General features: G+C 52.2%; 12 protein-coding genes across 12 annotated transcripts; 5 read left to right on the top strand and 7 right to left on the bottom strand.

Annotated features, from left to right (window-relative positions):
• Positions 1–20: 20 nt before the first annotated feature.
• On the bottom strand, positions 21–827 carry BZA70DRAFT_65578 (uncharacterized protein). The gene is made up of 3 exons (XM_064915299.1): positions 686–827; positions 543–625; positions 21–481 (listed from the first exon to the last, which is right to left on the bottom strand). Exon 3 carries the CDS (start codon positions 469–471, stop codon positions 52–54), a length of 420 nt encoding a protein of 139 aa, XP_064766502.1. The 5' UTR covers positions 472–481; positions 543–625; positions 686–827; the 3' UTR covers positions 21–51.
• BZA70DRAFT_299901 (uncharacterized protein) lies at positions 691–2429 on the top strand (the record flags this gene model as incomplete). Its single annotated transcript, XM_064914677.1, has 3 exons — positions 691–715; positions 947–2295; positions 2355–2429. The coding sequence occupies 3 exons, from the start codon at positions 691–693 to the stop codon at positions 2427–2429; spliced, it is 1449 nt and encodes a 482-aa protein (XP_064766503.1).
• A 211-nt stretch (positions 2430–2640) lies between these two features.
• On the top strand, positions 2641–3743 carry BZA70DRAFT_282576 (cytochrome c oxidase subunit IV-domain-containing protein). The gene is made up of 3 exons (XM_064913305.1): positions 2641–3020; positions 3105–3239; positions 3296–3743. The coding sequence occupies exons 1-3, from the start codon at positions 2702–2704 to the stop codon at positions 3430–3432; spliced, it is 591 nt and encodes a 196-aa protein (XP_064766504.1). The 5' UTR covers positions 2641–2701; the 3' UTR covers positions 3433–3743.
• On the bottom strand, positions 3744–6577 carry BZA70DRAFT_282577 (uncharacterized protein). The gene is made up of 4 exons (XM_064913306.1): positions 6211–6577; positions 6059–6141; positions 4406–6006; positions 3744–4351 (listed from the first exon to the last, which is right to left on the bottom strand). The coding sequence occupies exons 1-4, from the start codon at positions 6434–6436 to the stop codon at positions 3868–3870; spliced, it is 2394 nt and encodes a 797-aa protein (XP_064766505.1). The 5' UTR covers positions 6437–6577; the 3' UTR covers positions 3744–3867.
• A 65-nt stretch (positions 6578–6642) lies between these two features.
• On the bottom strand, positions 6643–8683 carry BZA70DRAFT_282578 (uncharacterized protein). The gene is made up of 5 exons (XM_064913307.1): positions 8460–8683; positions 8340–8383; positions 8181–8259; positions 8073–8117; positions 6643–8002 (listed from the first exon to the last, which is right to left on the bottom strand). The coding sequence occupies exons 1-5, from the start codon at positions 8615–8617 to the stop codon at positions 6817–6819; spliced, it is 1512 nt and encodes a 503-aa protein (XP_064766506.1). The 5' UTR covers positions 8618–8683; the 3' UTR covers positions 6643–6816.
• Positions 8684–8843: 160 nt separating this feature from the next.
• Positions 8844–9638, bottom strand: BZA70DRAFT_282584 (uncharacterized protein). The gene is made up of 5 exons (XM_064913308.1): positions 9519–9638; positions 9362–9446; positions 9260–9292; positions 9140–9206; positions 8844–9062 (listed from the first exon to the last, which is right to left on the bottom strand). Exons 1-5 carry the CDS (start codon positions 9540–9542, stop codon positions 9017–9019), a joined length of 255 nt encoding a protein of 84 aa, XP_064766507.1. The 5' UTR covers positions 9543–9638; the 3' UTR covers positions 8844–9016.
• A 253-nt stretch (positions 9639–9891) lies between these two features.
• On the top strand, positions 9892–12634 carry BZA70DRAFT_282586 (Mak10 subunit, NatC N-terminal acetyltransferase-domain-containing protein). Its single transcript, XM_064913309.1, has 3 exons — positions 9892–10694; positions 10757–12211; positions 12272–12634. The coding sequence occupies exons 1-3, from the start codon at positions 10134–10136 to the stop codon at positions 12584–12586; spliced, it is 2331 nt and encodes a 776-aa protein (XP_064766508.1). The 5' UTR covers positions 9892–10133; the 3' UTR covers positions 12587–12634.
• Positions 12635–12869: 235 nt separating this feature from the next.
• Positions 12870–15942, bottom strand: BZA70DRAFT_259793 (Pkinase-domain-containing protein; the record flags this gene model as incomplete). Its single annotated transcript, XM_064910867.1, has 4 exons — positions 15590–15942; positions 15202–15506; positions 14514–15146; positions 12870–14282 (listed from the first exon to the last, which is right to left on the bottom strand). Exons 1-4 carry the CDS (start codon positions 15747–15749, stop codon positions 12870–12872), a joined length of 2511 nt encoding a protein of 836 aa, XP_064766509.1. The 5' UTR covers positions 15750–15942.
• Positions 15943–16356: 414 nt separating this feature from the next.
• Positions 16357–19415, top strand: BZA70DRAFT_282591 (Endonuclease/exonuclease/phosphatase). The gene is made up of 2 exons (XM_064913310.1): positions 16357–19195; positions 19248–19415. Exons 1-2 carry the CDS (start codon positions 16585–16587, stop codon positions 19349–19351), a joined length of 2715 nt encoding a protein of 904 aa, XP_064766510.1. The 5' UTR covers positions 16357–16584; the 3' UTR covers positions 19352–19415.
• Positions 19416–19675: 260 nt separating this feature from the next.
• On the bottom strand, positions 19676–20193 carry BZA70DRAFT_291071 (uncharacterized protein; the record flags this gene model as incomplete). Its single annotated transcript, XM_064914266.1, has 2 exons — positions 19676–19863; positions 19926–20193. 2 exons carry the CDS (start codon positions 20191–20193, stop codon positions 19676–19678), a joined length of 456 nt encoding a protein of 151 aa, XP_064766511.1.
• Positions 20194–20369: 176 nt separating this feature from the next.
• BZA70DRAFT_65714 (uncharacterized protein) lies at positions 20370–22028 on the bottom strand. The gene is made up of 3 exons (XM_064915300.1): positions 21785–22028; positions 20519–21726; positions 20370–20457 (listed from the first exon to the last, which is right to left on the bottom strand). Exons 1-3 carry the CDS (start codon positions 21916–21918, stop codon positions 20393–20395), a joined length of 1407 nt encoding a protein of 468 aa, XP_064766512.1. The 5' UTR covers positions 21919–22028; the 3' UTR covers positions 20370–20392.
• On the top strand, positions 21972–24036 carry BZA70DRAFT_282594 (uncharacterized protein). Its single transcript, XM_064913311.1, has one exon. It carries the CDS (start codon positions 22209–22211, stop codon positions 23595–23597), a length of 1389 nt encoding a protein of 462 aa, XP_064766513.1. The 5' UTR covers positions 21972–22208; the 3' UTR covers positions 23598–24036.
• The last annotated feature ends 42 nt before the right edge of the window (positions 24037–24078 follow it).

Raw genomic sequence — 24078 nt, forward strand, 5'->3', positions numbered from 1 at the left:
TACTATGTACATAACTATTTACTGAGCAACATAAAAGTCAACTCATAAATATCAACTGACGTTCGAAGTAACGAAATCGACAACTTTTCCAAGAACCTCAATCTGACTCAAAAACTGTCCGATACTAGCACCGACATAAACCGGTCTTTGTAACTTGCTTGCACAGATCTTTGCCAACCTTGTCGCAAACTCGACCGAGTCCTGGCTCGCGCTGTCTTGGCCGCCGAATATTGTCGTGCAGAGCGGTTTCTTGAGTTCTGGAGAGGTGGAGGAGGAAGAGGAAAGAGGAGGGAGGGCGTAGACGAAGGCGGTGAGGGGCATTGTGGATTCTGAGGTGGTGACGTTTAGTGTTATTGGTTGGGGGATTGGAGATGAGGTGGAGGAGGAGGGGAAGATGGTGAGGTGGAGGAAGAGGGTGTAGGGCGGGGAGGGGATTGAGTGGGTGAGCGGTTGGAGGGGGACAGTGTCCATTCTGCAGATTCTGAGTGTAATAGTAGTGAGTATAATGCAATAACAATTGAATTGAATTGAATAGGATATACAATAAGAAGAAGTAGAAGACATCAGTGATCCGAGATGAGCCGCGCAGTTTAAACTCAAAATATTCTCAACATCTCATCGCAGTCTGTTTGATAGTTCAGCACACGTATACTCTTCTATACGACAGAATAGATGAAGAACACACGAGCGATGGATTCTGCGCGAGAGAGCTCTGGTATGTTGTGGCTTGATGTTAATTGGTTGGTGAGTAGAAGAGAGGAAGGGAGCTGACGATGTGTAGTTGATGAGGCGCTGTTTGACTCGAAGGAGGATGATTCTGAGGATCACGGTGAGGTCGGGAATAAGGATGTGGTAGGGGGTAGTGGGAATGAGGAGGAAGAGGAGGAGAATGAGGAAGGAGAGGAGAATGAAGAAGAGGATGCGGATGACGAGCAGGATAACGAAGAAGGCGAGGAAGGAGAGGAGGAGGAAGATGATGATCGAGCGAAACGAAAGGCCGAGGCGGCGAGTGTTGATTCAGATGATGAGCCGTTGGCGAAGCGGACAAAGTTTGTGGATGCGATGGAGGATACGAATGAGCAGCATGAGGAGGGGCAGAAGCAGGAGGGCGAGGTGAAGGTCGAGGGGGGTGAGGTGAAGGAGGAGGAAGGGGAAGGTAACAATGACGACGAGGAAGAAAAGGAGGGTGAGGAGGATAAAGAGAAGAAGGATGATGATGATGATGGTGATGGAGATGAGGAAGAGGAGGTCGCTGCACGGTTCACGTCAAACTCGTTTGTGTATGACGGCGTGCTGTACGAGAACAAAGTGCGGACAGCAGTTATCGAAGAGCGCGACGGTCTGATTGAATTCCGAGTGGTGAACAACGACAACAGCCGCGAGAACCTGATGATCCTAACCGGCCTGAAGAACATTTTCCAAAAGCAGCTGCCAAAGATGCCGCGGGAGTACATCGCGCGCCTGGTGTACGACCGCAGTCATCTGTCGATTGCGATCGTCAAGAAGCCGCTGACGGTCGTGGGCGGGATCACGTACCGGCCGTTTGCATCGCGCAAGTTTGCAGAGATTGTGTTCTGCGCGATTGCGAGCTCGGAGCAGGTGAAGGGGTACGGCGCGCATTTGATGAATCATCTGAAGGATTATGTGAAGGCGACGTCGCCGATCATGTATTTTCTGACGTATGCGGATAATTATGCGATTGGGTATTTCAAAAAGCAGGGGTTTACAAAGGAGATTTCACTTGAGCGGTCGATTTGGATGGGGTATATCAAAGACTACGAAGGCGGCACGCTGATGCAGTGCACGATGCTGCCGCGGATTAGATATCTGGACTCGTCCACGATCCTACTGCGGCAGAAGGCGGCGATCATGTCAAAGATCAAGCAGATCTCAAAGTCGCATGTGATCCGGCCGGGCCTAGCTATATTCAAGGAGGGCAACAAGCCCGCGCAGCTGCTGGATCCGATGGAGATCCCGGGGCTGAAGGAGGCCGGGTGGACGCCGGAGATGGACGAGCTTGCGCGGCAGCCGAAGCGGGGTCCGCATTTTGCGGTGATGCAGCACTTGCTGAACGAGATGATGAACCATCCGTCGGCGTGGCCGTTTGCGCAGCCGGTGAATAAGGACGAGGTTGCGGATTACTACACGATTATCCAAGAGCCGATGGATCTGTCGACGATGGAGCAGCGGCTGGAGTCGGACGCGTACCAGACGATGGAGGATTTTCTGTACGATGCGCGGTTGATATATAACAACTGCCGGTCGTATAACAACGAGACGACGACGTATTATAAGGTGAGCATAGTATATTGTGTTTGTGTTGATAGGGCTGGATGGGAGCTAACGTATAGCAGAACGCGACGAAGCTGGAGAAGTTCATGAACCAGCGGCTGCGGGAGATTCCCGAGTACGCGCATCTGGTGGATTGAAGATAGTGACTGATTGAGAATAAATGTGTATTGATTGATATAAAGAAGAAGAAGCAACAACAACAAGAAGCACCCAGCCAATCACAGCACGCGCAGATGGCTGAGGTCCTCGACGTAAACCCCGCGATGTTTTTGCGTTTGTGCCGCGGTTCAGGCCACCGGCAGCCGTCCAAAAAAGTCTCCTTCGTCTTCCTCTTCTCTTCCTCTCCTCCTCCTCCTCCTCCTCCGCCTCTCTCCGCTCTCAACTCTCCACTCTTCTGCTCTTTCCCACAATGTCCCTCCTCAGAGCCATCGCCCGTCCCGTGGCTTTCGTCCGCCCGCTCTCCTCCCCCGCAGCCCTCCTCGCCCGCCGCGCAAACTCCTCCGTCACCGCTCCTCCCCCCGAGGACGTCACCACTCCTCCCCCCCAGGACGCCAAAACGGGCCGTATCTCCCGCACCAAGCCCCCCACCATCCCCACCCCGCTGATTTCCGATCTGCCCGCGCGCTGGGAGTCCCTTCCCATCAAGGAGCAGGCCGCGCTCACCGTCAAGATCTGGAAGCGCCAGACATTGCCCTGGACCGAACTCACCCTCGACGAGAAGCGTGCCTGTAAGTCCGATATTCTTTCTTCTGCACTCTCTTTGCGATCTCTTTTCTCCATATCTTGTTCTGGCAAAAATTGACATCCTCCAGCTTTCTACATCTCCTACGGTCCCTGGGGCCCTCGCAAGCCCATGCATGGTCCCTACGACACCTACAAAATCATCGGCGGTGTGATTCTCGGCCTCGCCGCCAGTGTCGTTCTCTTTGCCACTGCTAGATCATTCGGTACACTTCACTTAATCTTTTGCTATCAGAATTATCAGTCACTAACATTTACCCAGGCGGCCCTGCTCCCCGAACTCTCAACCGCCAGTGGCAAGAGGCCTCCGACGAGCGCTACAACACCGGTCTCGTCGAGCCCTTCAGAGGCAAGTGGTCGCTCGTCCAGAGCGATCCTGTTGTCGACGACGAGGAGTAAACACCCCTCTCTTCCTCCTCCTCCTCCTCGACCTGCATCTTTGTTATACTGCTTATTATTCCATCATTTCACACAAAAAGAATATAACCTTTCTTCTTTCCCTTTGATTATCTCTTTTTACTCGACAAGTATCGGTATTGGTGCCGCCTACTTCTCCCACATATTCCTTTTCTTTTACTGACCTATCTACAACCATCTCTCTTGTTTTGTGTTCTTTTATATATAACTGGAGTTTTTAATTATTTCCTGCTTTGGTTTTCAAAGAAAAGAAAGAAAAGAGAAAGAGAGACAATGTGATATTACTATACTATCCAGTAATCAGTAATCAAGTAAATCTCAACTTACACACTACCACTCGTCTATGCTTCGAGATGAGTGATTGTTCGAGATGAGTGCAATCTCACTCATCCGCCTTACTCTCTGTCCTGCTCTCGCTTACTCCACCGGCCGCAGCGCAGGGTCTTTGAACAAAAACCTCCCATTCCTCAACGCCTCCTCTAACCTCTCACCCACCTTCTCCCTATTCCTCCGCCGCGCCTCCGCTCTATCCTCCGCCGCCTCCTGCGTGTTTGGAAAGTCTGACCGCCAAAAACCCGGCGGCGACGGTGGTTCTTCCCAATTGCTTTTATGCCGCGACACTTTGTCAATTAGTGACTTTTCTCTAGCTGTCACTGATGGACTAGCTACTGCTACTCCCGCTGCAGGACTCTTATCATTCCACCGCGGACCAGAAGGTAACCCGACGTGCGGTCCCGCGGCGGCGTAGAAATCCTTGCATCTGGCGCAGTCGGTGCCGTGTAAACATGCGCGCTCCTCTCGGTTGCGGGTTACTTCGTGAAATGCATGCGGGATGCCGTGTTGGTTTGCGTAGCTTGGGTTTACTATAAAATCTTCCAATATCCACTCGCGTTTGCCGGGTCTATATCTGTTTGTTAGTCTAGATTCTAGTAAAGAAACACAGAGGGGGACTAACGGTTTTGCGATCGAGGTACTGTACCGCGCCTGTCCTTTATTCTGGCGCGCAACATCCTCGCTAATCAACGGGCTTCTTTCCCCTTTCTGGTCTTGTACAGAATCGTCAATGCTAGTCTTCATTCGCTTGCCGAGAGCATTTGGCGGGTTGTCATCGTCGTGCGGTTTTTGTCGTTTCTTGGTGTTCTTCTCTAGTAGGTTGTAAAGCGTCGAGTGTGGCCCCGTCTGTCCTGTATGATTCGCCAACTCGCTCTTGTCCTGTAACGGCGTTCTGCTGCTGTTGCTAGCTTTCTCCCCAGCGCGCGTCATCTGTAGATTTGCATTACTTTTCAACCCCTCTCGAGCACCACTTGTGTGCCTCCCCAACGGTGACGAAGACGGACTGAATGTAGGCGACGGCGACGCCTGTAGCACAATCGCTGCCGCTGCCGCTGCCGCCGCAAGAGTGAATTCAGCTGGTGCTGCTTGGGGTTGAGCAGAAGTCGCGGGATTCGTAGTTGGTTCGGGTTTGATGTATATTTCTTTGTGCTCGCTCGAGTTGCTTGGCGTAGGAGCATCGGGGTCCGGCTTTACTTTTGGCGGTATATCGACAGAAGTCGAAGGAGACAAAGGACTGTTTATAGACGAGCGAAGTTGTTGAACACGAGGCGCTACCGCCGAAATCGGCGTCATCGGTGCCCGACTCTTCATCTTCTTCTTGCCCTGCTCCAGTTCCGCAACCCTCTTCTCTGCAGCACACGCGCGTGCTTCAAGCTGCTCTGCCTTGCCTTTCATGTGTTCAAGCTCAGCGCGGATCGAGTCCATCGATACCCGCCAGCGACTTATGGCTTCTGAGTCCCGCGAGCGCTGGTCGAGTAGCTTTAAGAGCCGGTCTGACATTCCCGCGTTGGCGGCCACAAGTTGATTCACTAGCTCGTCTACCGCCTCTGTGCCTGTAGAGGCTCCTGCGGTTGAAATGGCTTTGGAGGCTGTTGCGGAGAACGAGTGCGTGGCTTCGAGGTGTCGTTGGAGGGTTTTGATCCTGCTCGCAACTGTCCGTTCAGACTCCTGCGCGCTGCGAAGTCGTTCTTCTTCGACCTTGACCGCAGCCTGAAGCTCCTCAACCCGCTTCTGTCCATCGCCATCCTTCTTGCTCTGTACCTCCTCCCGCTCCCGCTGCAAACTCTCATTAACCTTCGTCAGCTCACTGACCTGGCTCTTAAGCTCGGCGATCCTAGACTGCCGTTTTTCAAGCGTTTGCTGCCATTTCTCGATCGCGGACTCGTCTTTGGAGCGGCGCGAGATGTAGGAGTCGAGTGTGCGTTTTAGCGCTGCGTTTTCGGTTGCTAAGCGGGTTGCTTCGGCTTTGAGATCGTCGAGTTCGTCTTCTTTTGCTGTGATGTCGTTTTGGTCTGCAGTGTGGTGTGATGTCTGAGAAGGCGCGGATTGTAAAGGGGAACTGGGCGGTAACTCTGCTGCGGTAGTATCAGACTTTGCAGCCGCGAGAGCTTTATATCTCGCGAGTTCTTGCTGCAGATGTTTGATCAGTCGTTTATCTTGCTCTGCATCTGCTTCTGAAGGCGGCAATGACGAGGATGAGTCAAGTGTGTTTGGTTTCCATGTCTGGGTTGTGTTAGTAACAATCTCGAGAATGTGGGATGAGATATAAACATACCTTCTCGAGATCTTGAGCCCGTTGACGCCAGTGCTGGACTTCAGTCTCGAGATCTTTTTTCTGCTCTGTCCAAAGAACCTCAACTACCACAGATAAATCAATACAAACAGTCACAAAATTCAAAGGACAACTCAAGAAAGAGAAGTACATACGATTATCAAACCTCGCGCGCTCGTGCCGGATACTGTCCTGCATTCTTGCAGCGTAGAAATCCACGTTTGCGCGTAAACTGTCTTTGCCTGGCTGCTGATGCTGGCTCTGGCTCTTATTCTGATTCTGATCCAGTGGACTTGCATCTCTTTTGTTAACTGGCGGTGGAGTAGAGGAGGAGGAGGAGGATCGCGTTCGATCTGGTTGCTTCGTAGGAGTTGTCTCCATGCTGCAGTCTTCTCTTCCTCGACGCGTCTTCTTCTTCTCTTCACGATAGTCAAATCCCCTCCGTCTTCTCTCTGTTCTTCCTTCTTTGCTTCCCTTTGACGACCAATTCAACCTCAACAAACGCGTCAGGTCGTGAACGAGGTCATGTCGACTACGCGCCGCACTGGTGCTTTTAAACTTTAATAAGTCACGGGATTCTTTGTTTACTTGTTGCTTTTTTATTCCGACTTTACGTTAATCAGCAAAGATAGTAGTAGAAGCAGTAGAAAGTTGTATTAGATTAATATATATACTGCTGCTATTTCAAAAGTCATAAGAAAAAAATACACAAAAGACAAAAAAAAACACACGCAGAAAGAGCTGATGAAGTGAACATTTTCTCAACCCCACACGTTATTAAAAATCTCATCCACGCTTCCTTTCTTGCTTCCGAGCGGATTCGCCGGCGCAGACGTAGCAGCCGGCGTGCTTGCCGCTGAATTCGCCCCGCTGTTGAGCGGAATCGGGTTCGCGAACGACGGCGAGTCGAAAAAGTCCATGCCGATCGCGGCGGACGAAGACGAGGAAGGCGCGGCGACAGGCGTCTCGCCGATGGAGGAAAAGTCCATCGTGGGTTGGACGGGGGGAGGGGATGCAAAGGCGTTGGTGGAGGAAAAGGCGGCGCTGTTGAAGGAGCCGAATTCGTTGTCGAGGTCGTCGTCGAGGGTTACCATTGGTTTGCTCGCGGAAGAGGTAGACGTCGGTGTTGACCAGGCGTTGGAGCTCATAAGGCCTGCGAACGGGTCGGAGGAGGGTGTTGCTGTCGTGGCAGAAACGGGGGAGGGTGCAACGGGGCCAGCGGGCGCGGTGGACGAGGTAGAGCTTCTGCTGATCGACATGTCTCCGAACGGGTTCGCCAGGTCATTGCCGTTCGAGGAAGTAAGGCTGATCGAAGACGCCGCGGCCGACGGTTGGTAAGACCCGGGCTGCTGCAGTTGTGGCGTCGCAAAACCGTCCGAAAAACCCTGCGGGAGGGCGGCGGCTTGCGGTCGCGGCTGCGAGTAAAGCGACAGGATAGAGGACTTCAAGTCTGGGCGCAGGTTTGCGGTCTGCGACGGCGCGGACGGAATGCTGTTACTATTTGCAGAAGAGGCTCGCGTGACTGGCGCGGAGGAAAAGTTTCCTAGGCCTAGGAGATCTTCGGAAGGAGGCGGGGATCGCACGGCCGCGGGTTGCTCTGCCTTGAGACGGATCGTCGAGCTGCCTTTGACGGCCGAAGTATGACTACTGCTGTTGCTGCTGTGAAAGTGACTGCTCGAAGGCCCAGCTAGGGGCGTCGACGCCGGACGCGCGGTGACGGATCCGATAAGCTGAGGCTCTCTCTTGTAGTCCTCGGATGATATCGACTTTGGAGAAGACGCGTAGGCCGAGTATTTCTTGGTCGACGACGTGCTCGTTTTCTTGGGCGGTTCGGGCTCGATCGGGCCCTCGCGTTCGGTGTCGCTCATCGTGTCTGGGTCCGGGATCGGGCCTGGCGCGACCCATTTCTTCATTTCGTACTTTGTTCTGATGAAGTTCTCCATTTTCCTAAGCGTGTATGTTAGTCTTGTGGTTCTGATAGTAGTGTAGTAGAGTTAGCAGGAAGAGCTTGGCATACGTGTCGACTGGCTGATGGCCGCTAGGGAGCCGAGCTTCCCAGTACCTATGGAAGATCAGTTAGGAATACGTAGGACGATATAGTGAATATGTAGTGATGATGGCGTACTTGTTGGCTTTGTTGTTACCCCAGCGAACCATGCTCTTGAGCTGCTCATCTGTCCAGGAATCAAGATCAACAGACTTTACTGTTTGAATTGAATGGTTATCGTCAGCATTTCTGCTTTTATCAACAACGAATTGTATTGTTTGTGTGGCGGCTGCATACCTCGACTGATGTGAGTTCCCATACTCCGATGAATTCCCGAGCACCTGCGACATCAAATAAAAAGCAATCAATTAGACCCTCTTCTGTCAGCTCAACTAAAAGAAGCAGAAATAAACCCACCTGATGCAGATAAAGACGCCGATATTCCAGCTCGCCCACCGGGGATATGCGTTCCTCTTGCAATCAGAGCAGTACTTGTTTCCCGGTTCCTTGAGCAGCGCCTTGAGAACATTCTGGTTCCGCTCAAACTGAGCCTTGTCCTGTCGCTTGGAAGCCATTCGGAGTAGAGTATTACTGTGATTTAGGGATTGGTATCGGCTGAGGGGAAGCAACGGAGGTTGGAGGAGAGTAAACAATGTGGCTCGGTCGACGGCGTCTTCGAGGCTGCAGCCTTATTGTTTACCCTAACCTTGATATCTATTATTCACAGTTGACTACTTAGTTTGTCGAGTGGTGGTATTTAGAATTGGAGATGCTGTTGGTTATTTGGGGTGGTTATATGATGTGGTTATAGTGATCTGTATGTATTTGTATTGTAGTTAATGTGCTGTGCTGTCAAGCAGCGGTATGGAGTGCATCTGCATCTGCATCTGTTCATATCCTTTTCTATCTTTCCTATTCCTATCGTACAAATATCTAGCCTTTCTTCCTTTTGAATACATATCATCTCTATCTCACTAGACATATACACCGACCGCGCAGAGTAGGTAAACAAATCCGAATCTAGTCAATAATTGTTAATACTTCTGATTTCGTTGCGCCCGAACAGCAGATATAGTAATCTTTCTCTAGCAACTCACCCAAGAGTCAAAGACGCTGGAATCGCCACAACACTCTGCTTGATAAACCCCGAGATTCCGCGTTTGTCTGTGCTTAGGTCAGTAGGACGGACTATCAGAGCCATATACCGCTGGACTTACCGGTCATGCTGAAGAGCGCGGTGAGCACAATTCCTAGTAATATCAAAGCAACGCGTTAGACCACAATACACAAGACATAGTAACAACAAAACAAGCACACACCGGCAAGAAGAAGAAGAATTGCAAGAATCGGCTGCGAATCAATTGAGATCAAAGGCGTGAACGGAGTCCCCTGACTCCACAGTTTCTGCATGTCACTCGTTAGCCCCGTCGCCAGCCCAGTTCGTCCCCTTCTCGTCATCATCAGCTATACACGTACAGAAGCAGGCAGGATCGACGACATTGTTCTGTTGGTAATTGCAGACTGCTGAGATCAATGAAAGTTGTTCGTGTGGATCAGTGCTTCGCGTTCGTTACGTGGCCATCTCGACCTAATTTGAGCGATCACTTTGGTGAGGGGTTGGTGGAGTATCGAAAGTAACGGCCTCAACTTTTCATGATTATATGTCCTGAATTTGCTTATAAAAGATATCGTGAGTAGAGAGAATTATGAATAATTCATCAAGATACCTTGTATTTATTGTAATAATGTAGAGCACCGGTGATTTGTAAATACACAGAATTAAACAGCAGAATTATCGCATTTAAACTTCTCGGACAACCTCCAAACCTCGCAAATAATCCAAAATATTCAAAATAATCCCAGTCTTGATCCGCAATTGATCGGAACTCATTCGTTTGTTCAATCTCTGTAATTTACAGTCAAGACACGCAGTCAACATCTCCTCAAAGGCTACTCATAGTCCAGGTAATCTCTCGTTTGTCGATTGCGGTTCAACGGTCGTTCGTCAATCGTCCGTTATCTGATTCGAGCCATGATCATAAACACTGACTTTTGATTTAGTTCTCATAGATCTCTTCTGGATGTACGGCAATGTCGACTACTGCAACAGACCTCGCCGATGAGGCAGCGAGTGACCAGGTCAAGCTACGGCCTGTAGTTTCCTCCTACGTCGACATCACCGACAGATTCACAGCCGAGGCAGCAAAGATCATGCCCGGCCAGCTCGTCATGATGGAGTCTTTTGAGCTTGTGAATTCAATCAACGCTCTCGAGATCATGGACCCGAAAATGGATACGGGGGTCTTGAACCTGAGATCAAACGACGCGAACTTTGATGTCTCGGCTCCGAGATCGCCTCAGGAGATCTTGTATATCATGGACGAGCTGTTTGCTTTGGAGATGTCGTGGTGTACCGGATGTGCGCTCAGCCAGACCATATACACGTGTCTATACATTGAACACCTTCTCAACAACTTCAATGGAGTTCAAGAAAGCCTTCATTTCGGCACTAGAGCGAGTGATCCCCCATCTATAGACCAGAACGACCTCGACCAGTTTCTGCTGCACCATGCTCTGCGGTCCTATGCAATCGGAGTCATCAAGACCTGTGACCTGATGAGACGGCAGTTGCAATGTAAAGGCATTTTCGAGGTTTGTTCCCCTACATCATCTTTGATAAAAGTGATATGCTAACCAGGTCTTTTCTGCCTCAGGAAGAAGACGCAGTCACTGAAACCTACGGACTCGATCTTCTGCAATTTGTATCGCCTGGGTATATTCTAGCTGTAATCGAAGCGGCGGCGTTCCAAATCGAATGCAAGACGTCGTCCTCGGACACGACTCAACAGGTTTTAACCGGCATCGCACAGCGACTGAATCTACGAGCTACAACCCTACGAACGATGATGCTCGCCGAAGCGCCGCCTGCGATGCTGCAGCAGTTATACTCTGCCTGTATTCAAATGGCAGACACGCTTTCTGAAACGCACGAGCTAGCGGTCGCCGTCCCAACTGCGTTTAGTATGGCGGTGCAAGGAAGACTTGAATGCGGTATGCCGCCCCGCCCGCTTCTTGAGATGCCGTTCGCCAAAGCTGTCGAGCTTTATCAGCAACTGCAGACCGGCATGAGCGATCTGCTGCGGATTCATGAGTATGGGAGCATAGGTGATATCGTCTCTTACTTTGAGCACTTTGCGCTCCGACTCCCAGACGAGCTGCCATACGTGCGGTCGCAGCTGCATCAGCAGTATCTCAAAGACGGGCGATTGCTAGGCAAAACAACCATGCGCGAGGCTGTGATTTCAGACATCACAGACTTGTGCAGCCCGATGCCATCCCTCTTTGAAATCCCAAGCTCGCATCCCGCCTATGCGGCTTTAGAAGATTTCTACGTGCAGGCCGAGCGCTGCTTCGAGAGCTATCTGACCGTCATGAGCCATAACAAATGCCGTCTCCGGCAACGGCTATGCGGTCTGATTCTTGACTGGAACGCGCTGCAAGCCGTGGCCGAGACGATCGAGTCTTCTCCCGAGATGGTGCAATTCTCCCTGGTGCTGCAGGGAAATCCCGATGATCCGAGCGGCGGACTGCATCCACTCCCGTTATCGTCTTGGGCGTACTATCGGAAACTGAAGATGATGGTCTGGATCGTGTTTTTGGGGTTCGAGCTTGATATCTACAAGTTGGATGAGTGGCCGCTGATGCTGTGGTATGTGGACTACTTACTCGGCATCACTGACACGCATTTCAAACGGCTCGAAACAGTAGTCGAGAGCATGACCGCGCTGCACCAGCAGCAGCAGCAGCAGCAAAACACCGCCGCTAAAAAGAACCGCAAGAAAAAGCAGCCGCAGCAGAGCGCGCAGAAACTCGATTATATAAACATAGAAGCCGTCCCGCGAACGACGATGCTGCTAACGAGGCTACGTGCCGAGACCGAGATCTTTCGAGAAATATGTCGCGGGTACCTGTGTCTTGTCGCGGTGTTGACCTTGGCTGGCATCGTTAATCCCCCACGCGGAGCTCAGACATCGCCGTCGTCGTCGGCGCTGAGGACGAGTCCGGAGTTGCTGTACAGGATCCGGTTGAAGCCGTTTGGACCGATTGTCGCACCTGAGGTGCCGCCTTATGAGACTTATCTGCAACTAAGCGATCTCAACAACTGGACCGTAAGTTCTTCTATACACTCATTTTATGTACAACGGCACTGCTAATCACCGAGCAAACAGATCCCCGCGCTGCTGGATAACGCGCAAATGTCACTAAACGGCGCCCAGAAGATGGTCAGCCAACTGAACAAGCTGACGAGGCCCGAACATCTCGTGAACGCGAAACTGGTCGGCGAGAGTATGACTAAAACAAGACTGCTGCTGCTCCGCTCGTGCATCGGGATGAATGTCTCGATCATGCGGTTGCGGCAGATGAAGCTTGTGCAGAGCGATGGAGGAGAGAGGGAGGTGAAGAGGAAGGTGAAGGTGACGATCGAGCAGGAGAATTACCATCCGTTTTTCCCGGTGTTGGTCTTTGCTGAGAACGAGCAGTAAATGATATAATACCTTATGAAGCTCACTTAGAATAGATTTTAAAATACAATAACAGGTAAACAAGTGAACAAAAATGCCGCTGATAAATAGTCATTAAAATAGGAATATGATAACAGAAATACAACACACAAACTGCAGACCGTACAAAAGAAATATCGAAAAGTCATAACGGGATCCCAAGCGTGACTACCAAAAAAATACATCAAAAAGACAACCAAAAATAAAACAATATAAAACAATGATCAAGATTTTTCCACTTTACAGAGTCGTAATGTAAACATATCTAACGTTGCTGCTGCTGCTGCTGCTGGGAGTTTTGCATCAAGACTGCTAGGCTTTGCAGACTGCAGCCCTTTTTCATAAATTCGTGATTCAGAAGCTCGTCTGCCGACGCTCGGCTTGAGACATCAACGCACAAGCACACGCTCAAGAAGGATTTGATCTCTCGGCTGAGCTTGTCCGGTCGCTTGAGCGTCGGGGTGCCGTTGGTGGCAATCAGGTAAAGAGCCTTGAGAGGCTCCTCGTTCAGGTATGGAGGCTCGGACTCAATCATCTCGATCGTCATGATACCCAGCGACCAGATATCTACCTTTGCGCCGTATTCCTTTTGCTTGACGACCTCGGGCGCCATCCAGTACGGAGTGCCGACCATGGTTGCCCGCTTGTTTTTCTGGTCCGTGAGCTTGGCACAGAAACCAAAGTCGGTGATCTTGACATGGCCCTGGGTATCAAGCAGCACGTTGTCGCTCTTGATGTCACGGTGAATGATGTTTTTGTGGTGTAGGTGCTGAAGACCCTTGCACGTCTCAAAACAGATCGTCGCGATTTGGGCTTCATTGAGGGTGTTGTTGTCAATTATGTCGGTCAGTGCTCCGCCCTCCATGTACTCCATGACAACCCACAAATCCGCCGGCTCGCGGAGGTACGCGTCAAGGAAGTTGACAATGTTGGGATGCTGAGACTCCTTCATCACCAGGATCTCAGTCACGATCAGCTCTTTCCGGGGCTGATTCTCGAGGTTCATTTGCTTGATTGCAACCTTTGAGAACTTGGCGCTGATGATTCCACTGCCGGCCCGCGGAGAGGCAACGTAGACCGAGCCACTGGCTCCTTGACCAACCTTGTGCTTCTTCTCGTACAGCTGCGCAGGATCGCCGTAGGAAACAACCGACCGAAGCTTCTTCATGATCTCGTTCTCGTTCATGGTCGAGACCCTCCGCTCTTTGTCTTGCGCTACTGGAGTCAATTGCTGCTGTGGTTGCTGCTGGTGTTGATGCTGATGCTGTCGCTGCTGGTGTTGAGCAGCCTGTCGTGCCGCTGTAAGAGCCGGATTGGTGGTCTTGGGAGCAGCAGTGATGGGACTTGCGATTGCTGCTGAAGGCTTAGTCCTGCTATTCTCCTGCGCCGCCTGGCGTTGCATAGACAACTCGTGCTGTTGTTGCTGTTGCTGCTGCTCGATCAGCTGCTGGCGATGCTGCTGCTGCTGCTCGTGCTGCTTGTGCAGTTGCTGCCGCTGCTGTGCCTGCTGCTTGAGCTTTGCGACATGTGCATGGTAACGTTCTTCCTGCTCTCTGACCTGCTGCTGCTGCTGCAGCTGTCTCTGCGCCGACGAGAGGGCAACCTTCTCAGTTGGTGAGGGAGTGCGGTTCTCGCGAGTGCGAGGAGCAGCGGGTGCAGCGCGCGCAGCATTAAAGGTCTTGAGGGGTGCGATCGTGGGCAAGGAAGGCGATGTCTCGCCAATTGACGGCTGCTGAGGAGCGGCAAGCTTTGTGCGCGACGAGGGCTCAGGCGTCTTCTGGTATGAGGATGAGGGAGCCGACGCGGCTTGATGAGTGGATTTCATTGTGGGCAGGATAGGCTCTGACGGGCGGGTATGCAAGGGATGGCGGGTAGGAATGTCGCGTTCCTCTTCGCTCCGCTGACGCACGATGGGCGGCTGCTGATCGGGAGGCGCCTGCGGCTGGATCGCAGTGGCCTTTGCTCTTGATCCGGGGGGAGGAGGAGCGGGGCGGACAGGGTTGGAGACGATAGGGGAAGGCATCGAGGGATTTGCGGTTTTGCTTCGCATCATAGGAGGTGCAGCCACGGCCGCCGAAACAGCGGCAGCAGAGGACTTGCCATTGCTTGTGGGTAGAGCAGCGCTGGTGGGAGTCGTGGGTACGGAGCTGGAGCCGGCGTATGACTGTGAGGGGGGTACGGGAGCGATGCGACCTGTGGCAAATTGCACATGGCTCAAAGCGTATGGAGATTGTTGTTGCTGCTGCTGTTGCTGCTGCGATCTGGGAAGATAGGAGGGAGAAGAAGTGGGGCTGCTACCGGTGGAGGAAGGGGAACTGAGGTTGTACTCGTCAGACTGCTTGAGGTTGTCAGAGTAGAACTCGAGGGCCTCGATGACGGCCTGCGGGTTCTTGACATAGTCTTCCTGCGTGATGGCGGATGCGTTGAGGAGCTTTGCCCAGGTCTCTGGGAGGCCGGTGAAGCCGCCGGAGCTGGGATCGAAGCCGACGTGGACTTTGTGAGTGAAGTTTGTGGGGCTGGATACGCCCATGAGAGGACAGCGCTGCAGGGGTCATGTTAGTACTACCGAGAGAGAGAGGGAGAAAGGAGTAGCGTACGCTGTAGATTTCATCCATCCAGGAGTAGAGGTCGACGTCAGATTTGCAGGCAAAGAACATTGATTTAGAGCCGGAAGTGCGGACGACCTCGAAGCAGTAGGGCTTGATGTCTATGCGGCCGACGGTTGTGATGGAGGAGAGGGGGACGGAGGAGGTGGGGGAGCTAGACTCGTTTTTGTGAAGATCGAGGGAGGCGGAACGCAAGATAACGTATTTTTTTGTCCACATGAAGGAGCGAAGGCCGTCTTCTTTGACGGAAAGCCAGCCCTGCTTGACGATAGAGCCTTTGAGTCCACTGAAGCCAGCTGGAGGAGGGGTGAAGAGAGGGGGTTAGCGCTAGATAGGAGAGGCGGGATAAGAGGGCAGGGATGGGGGAGGATGAACGTACGAGGCAGATCATTTTGGAAGAGACGGGTGACGATGGGCGTGACTTGCTGGATGTTTGTGGCGGAGGTCTTTGAAGCCAGAGGAGGGCGAGAGAGAGGAGGAGCAGGAGCAGGCCCCGGGTTGAGGAAGGCGTTGTGGGTGGAGTAAAGCGAGGAGCTCATGGTGTAGGAGGGGAGTGGGGAGAAGAGAGGAGAGGAGGTAGGGAGGAGAAGAGGAAGAGAAGAGCAGGAAGAAGAGAAATAGGAGGATATAAGAAGGATAAGAGAAGAAGCAGAAACAATAGCAAGTGAAATACAAGAAACAATAACAATAAAAATATAAAAAGAAGAAGAAGCAAGAAAGCCGATCAAAGAGGACAAGAAAAGGGGGTCTCGGCCCTAACCCTCACAAACGCGTCCGGGGCGCGTCGCAGCCGATTAAGGTTTGCAAGGTCGCGTCGAGTACGCGTTAAGACCGTTTTAGGAAATAGCCCGGCCATCCAAGAGTGTGATGATGCAGAATGCTACTTGAGTGCCGTTTACAGATAGAAGTAGACGTGTACTCCAAATCAACGCATCTCAACCGCAGTTTTCTCACACTCAACACACTACTTCAGCGAGTATCAAACCCCTACCAGGGGTCTACAGACGAGGACATTTAGAGTATGCCCTAAACCAATGACCACCTATTCTGGGAGTTGAGTTACGTCCTCTCACTATTAGTATTATCAGTGCGTAGCACCCCAGTTTACCTATGCAGCATCGCGCACCAGACCGCATTGAGGGGAGTCACCTTCCTAATCAGGACTAGCTCAATTTGTGGCGGCAGCGGCTTCTTCGAGCTTTGGTTGCAGCATTTTTGCTCTTCGCTCTCGACTTGGTCTTCACCAACTTTGCCTTTCCTTCTTCTTTGATCCTATTTCCTCTTTTGTTCTTCTATTTGGCTCAGTTCTGCTCTTCTACACTGCTCACATCTACATACTCCCTCTCGCATCACCACCCATGCCCACCGCCACCCATGGCTTCCTCTCTCGTCCTCACTACCTCCTCTCATGTCCTCACCTTCCATCCCTCCTCCTGCGCTGAGTCCGGGGGCACCGTAGACACCCCCTTCTACATCCTCGAGTCCCGCACCGCCTCCTCCTCCACCCCTCCATCTGCAAATCCCTCCGCCCCCGTCACCGCCCCCTCCTCCTTCCCCGTCAATGCCTCATCCTCTTCCGTCAATGCCTCCTCCCCCAACGCCGTCGATCTCACCGTCCACGACACCATCTCGATCGACGAAGATCTCATGGACTCTGATCGTCTACTCCTCAAGCTCCAGGACAAAGACATCGGCTCGATCCCCAAATCTGACGCCTCTGACCTCGCCGAATTCGTCCTCGCCTGGCGCTCCGCCCTCGCCGCCCTCGAGGAGCAGGTCCAGGTCTCGCAACAGGCTTCCTTCGAAGATCCCCTCAGCTCAGACTACGTCACCACCCGTCTCGTCCAGGAGCACGACTCTTTCATCGACGAAAAGACCGTCCAGATCAGGCTCGTTACCTGGAATCTCCACGGCGAGTCCATCGGCGAAGATCTTCGGCCTTTACTCTACGGCAAATCCGTCCTCACCGACTCGGGTGATCTGCAGGATCTCGGCATCTTCCTCGTCGGCTTGCAGGAAGCTGATCCGCTCACTCCCACCGCTCTCTCCACAAACCATGCCACTGTCTCGCGATGGTCCCAGCAGATCCTCGACGCCCTCGGCCCTTCCTCCTATGTAGCCATCGCCTCCGCCGAGCTCTTGGGCATGGTCCTCCTCATGTTCTGCCACCGCAAACTTGCCTCGCAAATCACAAACATCCAAATCGCCACCGCCGGCACCGGCGTTCTTGGCTACTGGGGCAACAAGGGATCAGTCTGTCTCAAGTTCACGCTCGGTGAAAATGAGATCGCCGGAAACCCCGGTATTGAGTTTGCCGTCCTCAACATGCATCTCTCTTCCGGCATGGCGCCGCAGTCCGTCGAGCGCCGGCGCTGGGAGATGAGCGAGTTTGAAAAGCGACTCAAGCTTCCGAAATTCAACGGGAAGCTTTACCGCAAGACGCGCAACGGCGGAAAGAACCGGAAAGAACTATTATTTCAGAACGGCGATCTGTTACAGGATCTTGACGAGCGCGTGCTCGATGCTGCCGACGAAGACGACGCCGACGCACTTGCGGCTGCGACAGCTATGCTGCAGGACGCAAAGATCTCTGAAAGCTCGTCGTCTGAAGATGCACCAGGCACACCCAGCACGCTCTCTGGAAAAGCAATGTCGACGGCGTCGACGACCGCCACAACTGTCGCAACAGCTACCTCTGAAACTGCCACGACCGCGGCAACAATAAACTCAGACCAAGTCGGTCCCGAGCGGGAATTCAACTCGATCGTCTTTGTTCTCGGTGATCTTAATTACCGCATCGCGATGGATCGGAGCGACATCGAGCAGCTGGTTAGAAAAGGTGACTACGACGCTCTCTTGTTCTGGGACCAGCTGCGCAACGAAATCAAAGAAGAAAGCTTGCTGGTCGGATTCCAGGAAGGCCCGATAGATTTCCCACCTACATACAAATACGACATTGGAACCACGACGTTCGACACAAGCGAAAAGATGCGCATACCCGCCTACACCGACAGAATATTCTACACTCCCTACCCTTCGCTCGCCCAGCTCGACTATGAGTCGTTCATGCATTACATTTCTTCCGATCACAAGCCTGTCGCGGCAACTTTTGAGCTGCGGACAATGCTTGTCGACGTCGACAAGCGCGCACAGATCGTCAAACGTCTGCTGCGAGACATGGACGCGCGCGAGAACGAGTCCCGGCCAAAGGTCGAAGTCGAGTCCACAGAGATTGTGTGTCCTGACCTCAAACCTCTTTCGGTGCTCACGCGGACAATCAAGTTCAAGAATCACGGAAATACCCAGGTTGCGTGGGAAATCGAGCAAATGGATGGCTCGAAGCTGGAGTTTGGTGAGATGCGCGGGCTGGTTTCGCCCGGTGCTGGACAGTCGATCCGGTTTTCGATGAAGATCCCCACTCGAGTCTCGGAGATTTCGGAGATTGTCGTGCTGCGGATCGTCAATCGGCAGGATTACTTTGTAACCGTGTCTGGCAACGTTCTTCCGTCGTGCTATGGATCATCGCTCCAGGATATGATTGACCGGCCAAACGGAGCGCGGAACGGGTTCGTCGTCAGCGACTCGGGGCCACAGGTGAACATTCCGCGAGAAATCTGGAAATGCGTCGACTACCTCTCGAAGCGGATATCAAAAGACATATTCCGGCGGCAAGGTGACGACGTCGTCGGCCAGTTGATCCGGGACTGGCTCGACGACGGCGTTGATTTTGATACCCAGATCCTCGACAGTTTGCAAAACGAGGGGAACAAAGGGTTTCAATCTGTCTGCGAGCAGTTCATGTTACTGCTGGAACTGGTTGATGGCGGCGTGATTGTCGAGAGCGCGTACGACATTGTTTGTAAGGGTGAAGACGGCGTTTCGTTGATCTTTGAGGCTATGCCGAGGGTGAACATCAATACTCTTATTTGCATCGCGTCATTTTTGCGAGAGGTGAAGCAGACCGTTATAGATTTTGGTTTAATCTGTGAGTTTCTCTTCTTCTGATATCATCTGAACGAATACTAACATCGATATAGTGGAACGGTTCGATGAAGTGCTTGTGCGGATACCTCCGAAAGGCAAGAACAAATCAAAGCAGAAGAAGAAACGGATGGAGTTTTTTAAGGCATTTATCGGTTAATGTGATGTTTAAAAAAGGTGTATATTTAGCTGTACTGGCGCAATAATAGATTATAATTTTTACAGTACGAATGGAGCCAGGAGTAGTGGTAAGATCGAGTATCATATTCTTTTAACTTTTGAAAACAGACTTGAGCCCAATAAACACAAAAAAAAGACGAAAGGACATGGAAAAAGCAAAACTCCTGCGATATGAAAACCAAGATAACCAAAAGACAAAAGAACATAGCAAAGTACAGCAATACCCGCCATTTTAATCGTTCCTATAAAATTCTATAACAAATCTTCCCTGCTCGACTTCAGTTCACGCCCTGAAATTTCTAAATTACTGAGCAGCGGCGGCAGCTTGGGCGGCGACGACGGCAGCGGGGGGACCGCCGAGAGTAGTTCCGGCGCCGGAGGACGCGATGTCCATCTCAATCAGGACGTCTTCGATTCCGGCAACCTTGTCGACGGAAAACAGACGTTGACGCTCTTCCTTCTTCAGCTGAGTACGGGAAATTCCAACGATATCTATACACGAACTAACATCAGTATTTTTTCCTTTGATAGTAACTCAGATATAGTGATCTCACCCTTCGCCTCGTCAATCTTCATCACCACATCGCCATTCTCCTCAACAACAATCCCATGCTGCGCCATATACCGCGAATTCCGCTTATTCTTCCTCTCCTGCTTGCGCGAGAGCGCGCGCGAGTGCATGACGCTGTCGGCCTTGATGATGCCGCGCGACTTGAAGTTATCCGCCGCGATGCGCTTCGTCGCGCGCTTCTGGCCCGTCATCGACTTGCGCGATTGCTTGACTGCAAGCTTGGGCTTGTTGATCGAGTTCTTTGACGGCATTCTTTCTTGTGTTTCGGGGTGCTGGACGGGGGCAGATGGTGAAGATGGAGGAGGAGGAGCTGAGGTTGGGAGTTTTGATGAAATATTTTTTGCGTGGCTTTGTTCTGGGATGATGTGGCTGGGGTGTGGCTTCATTACGTACTGTGTTAGGTAATCACTTTAGATCTCGATATTGTACAATAGATGGAATTGTCGAATCTCATGGCATTAGCTTCTTATAGCGATGAGTGCGCTCTTCATAGCCTGCATCTTCACTCAAATGACCTAAACACAGCCAAGTTAGCATAAGCTCAATAACTTCTCTCAGATCGATCGATGCACGTACTCAGTAAGAAACACTTTCCGCAATATAAATAGTTATCCTCGTCATCTTTCTCGCACCCAAGGCATCGGTACTCTGCGTCGCCTGAGCACATGCAGCAGCCAAGCTCGATATCTTCCCGTAGCTTTTTGGTGCGCGCAGAGGTGTCGACTGGTGCTGAAGGGAGGACGTGGGATAGCGTGGGTGCGTCGGGGAGTTTGGTCGTCAGATCTTCGTCTGAGCGTAGACTGGACGTCGGCGGGCTTTTCAGCGCTTTCAGTCTGGCAAATAGATCGCCATCATCATCGTCGTCGTCGTTGTCGGGGGTCTTGTACTGTTTTGTAGACTTCTCTGCCTCGTCTCCCGAGGGCTCTTCGTCGCTCGCGAGTCGGGCATACATATCAACAAGCTCGTCGGCTTGCTCGTCCTCGTTCTTCTCGGGCTGCTCATCGTCGCTGTCGCTGACAAAGTCGTATGTCTTCCTCTCCGTCCGAGACGGCGCGTTGGCGACAGACAAGGAGGCGTACATCTGGACCAGTCTGTCTGCTTGTTCCTCTATATCCTTCTCTTCTTTTGTAAACTCTTTCTTTTCAGCACTGCTTAGATCGGTCGGTGTATCAGTCGTAGACAGCGTCTCGTCTTCACCGTTATTATAGGACTCGAGCAGCGACTTTGAATCTTTCACTAGCTTCGAGGCATCCGAGCTTAGCTCCCGATCTGACTTGACTCTTTCTTCCCCGGCGGCGTCTTTTGTCGCGCTGTCAGATCCACTGACTTGATCGAGATCCTCAGCGACAGCTTTCAGATACCCCTTATCAAGGTACTTGCCTTCTTTCCTCGCCTCCTCCTGCTCCTCAGGCGAGACAACGACCGTGCTCTCCAGCACTTTCAACTCGTCAAGATCCTCAGGCGACAGTTCCCACTGCTTCGCGCTCAACTCGCGCAACGCGCGCTCGAATTCCTCGTCCTCGACCTCCGTCAAATCCTTCCACTTTGTCTCCTCTACCAACTTTTCGTCGTCGCCACCACCGCCGTTCGCGTCGGCGGAGTGGTGCCCAAGAAAGACGCGGGGATCGATCGCGTTGGCTTCGGCGGCGAGGTCGAAGGTTTGCGTCGGGCGCGGACGTGCGCTGGAGACGGGGGGTCTGTTAAAGAGGTTCTCGAAGCGGGCGGAGAGCGCGTCGAGAGAGCCTAGCGCGTCAGGCGAGGGTTCTCGGGGTATCGGGTCTGTCCTTAATGTTGCTGTATTAGCATTGCACTGAATTATACACAGCAGGGTTGAGAACGAACTTTGGAAGGGACATGGAGTCCAGTTGACTTAGCAGGTTGGACATCTCTGGATCCATATAAGACGGCTGAGTACTGCTGTCATTGGCTTCTTCGCCGTTGCTGCCACCACCATCCGCAGCATTAGAAGAACTCATTCTCCAGCCAAAATTGTTCGTCAAAGAGTGCTTAGAATAATACAATGGTATACCAGCCTGTAAACCAGAAGCGCGATTGAGGTGGATGAATATCAGAGTACCAGAGGGTTAGGGCCCAGCTGTTGTGAACGCGCCGGGATCAAAATCAACCCCAGTCAGCTTACGACTGTTTATCGCTCTTCTGAATCATACCTGCAGCTCTCGGAGTTATTGCGTTTGATTGCGGTTCGGTTTGAAGTTGTGTTTTATTTGAACTTTGAGGATTAGTTTGCGTCTGAACGATACGAATCATGGCGACGAGCAGTCAGCGCAGTATTCTTCATATCCTGCGACCGGCTGATTCGCTCGCGGACGCTGCGCCAGCAGGATCACCGCAGCAGCAGCAGCAGCCGATAATACAACCGCAGCAGATGCAGCAGCCACAGCAGATGCAGCAGCCCGCGTTTGTGCCGGTGCCGGTGCCGTTACCGTTATATCCAATGCCATTCCCAATGGGCATGCCGTTCCCGATCCCGCCAGCCCCGCTGCAGATGCCTCAAGCGCCGGCGACCGCCTCGCCTTCTGTTTCTGGAGGAAAGAGTATACTCAACATGATCCGCAGTCCAGCGCCTGGAACGCCGTCTACGCCGTCTTTTGGCGCCGGTGTGCAGCAGCTACAACAGCTACAGCAGGCGCCGTCCACGCCTACACCAGTCCCGCGCGCATCGACAAAGACAATGACGGCGGCAAGCGACAGCGGGAGTCCGTACGTCACATATCAGCAAAACACTGGCGCGCCTCAGACGGCGGCGATCACTGAGGCCGATATGTTTCTGCGGTCGCTGCAGAAATCAAAGCCGGTGGTGTCGGCGGCTAGCACGCCCAGTCTGTCGGCTGATCTGCTTGTGGCTGGGGGCGTTCAGTCTGAAGCTGCAGCGACGGGGAAGAGCGACAAGAAGAAGAGCAAGAAGAAGAGCAAGCAAATGAAAGCGGACAGTGACTTTGTGGACCAAGTGCCCTCGCCCGAGCAGCTCAATTTCGAAGTTCTGCAGCGGCACGATCCCGAGATTTCAGAGGTGTTGGTGAAGAGTGCGCATGCGGTGCTGTACAAGTTTGTGTCGGACACGAATGCGTGGGAAAAACTGTCGTGTCAGGGCGCGTTGTTTATATACTCGCGCGGGCCGAGGACGGTGCTGGATGAAGGTTTTATCCCCGTTGCAGGAACGCAGATCGAGAACGCAGGTCCGGTCAGCCATGCGCTTTGTATTTTAAACCGGCAGTCGTTGAAGAATTTCTATCTGCGGTTAGAAGACGTGACGGACGTGGAGCGGTTGGATGAGTTTGTGATGCTGCGGTCACCGTACGGCGCGGTCGAGCCGTGGGAGCTTTCGTACGAAGACCCGAATGCGCCGAAGCAGCCTGATGTGTGGGGCCTTTGGATCTACGACAAAGATGATCGCGAGAAAGTCGAGCAGCTGTGTCGGGCGTATGCGTTCCAGAGCCGCGTGGAGGTTGGCGAGCAATCCGTGCTGGAGGGCCGGTTGCAGGGCTTAGAGCTACGCGCGGAACAGCAGCCACAGCAGGCGGCTAACAACGGCGAGGTGTTGAACTTGCTGTTTCAGAAGGCTGTTGATCGGTTCGTGAGCGTGAACGGGGAGGACGACGAATTTCCGAGTGTGCGGCGGAAGAAGAGGCGGTAGACCAACTCTTGTACATTCTGGCTGCTCTTCTTGTTTTGCTTGTTTTGCTTATGGGTGCGTTTGTCGGTATCGGTTTGTAACATTGCTTTACTAGACGTGTCCGGTCTGTGTGGTTTTTTGTTGTGTATGGATTGGATTTTTGGCATCTCTTGTTGCTCATTCTGCTTTGCTTGCTTTTGTTGAATAGTTTTGGCATCCGTGTGGGGTTCTGAGCGAAGGATAGTGCTTGTCTTGTTTGTATAGTATATACTGCTGAAAAGCCTGATGTATTTTTATTCAGTGGGAGACAAGGTCGGTATCGGTATCTCCGAGGTGGTATACAAAGATTGGTGACGCAACAACGGGCGAGAGCGACACAGCAATCAAATTGAATCCTGCAGTTATTTCTATTACGACATTACTTTGCGCAATTCTTTACACCAATTGCAACTTCTTCGTGTAATTACGTATTTGTAGAAGATGCTGTAGACGACGGAGATAG

This window comes from Myxozyma melibiosi (assembly GCF_037950935.1).
Source record: "Myxozyma melibiosi strain Phaff 52-87 chromosome Unknown BZA70scaffold_11, whole genome shotgun sequence".
Taxonomy (NCBI): domain Eukaryota; kingdom Fungi; phylum Ascomycota; class Lipomycetes; order Lipomycetales; family Lipomycetaceae; genus Myxozyma; species Myxozyma melibiosi.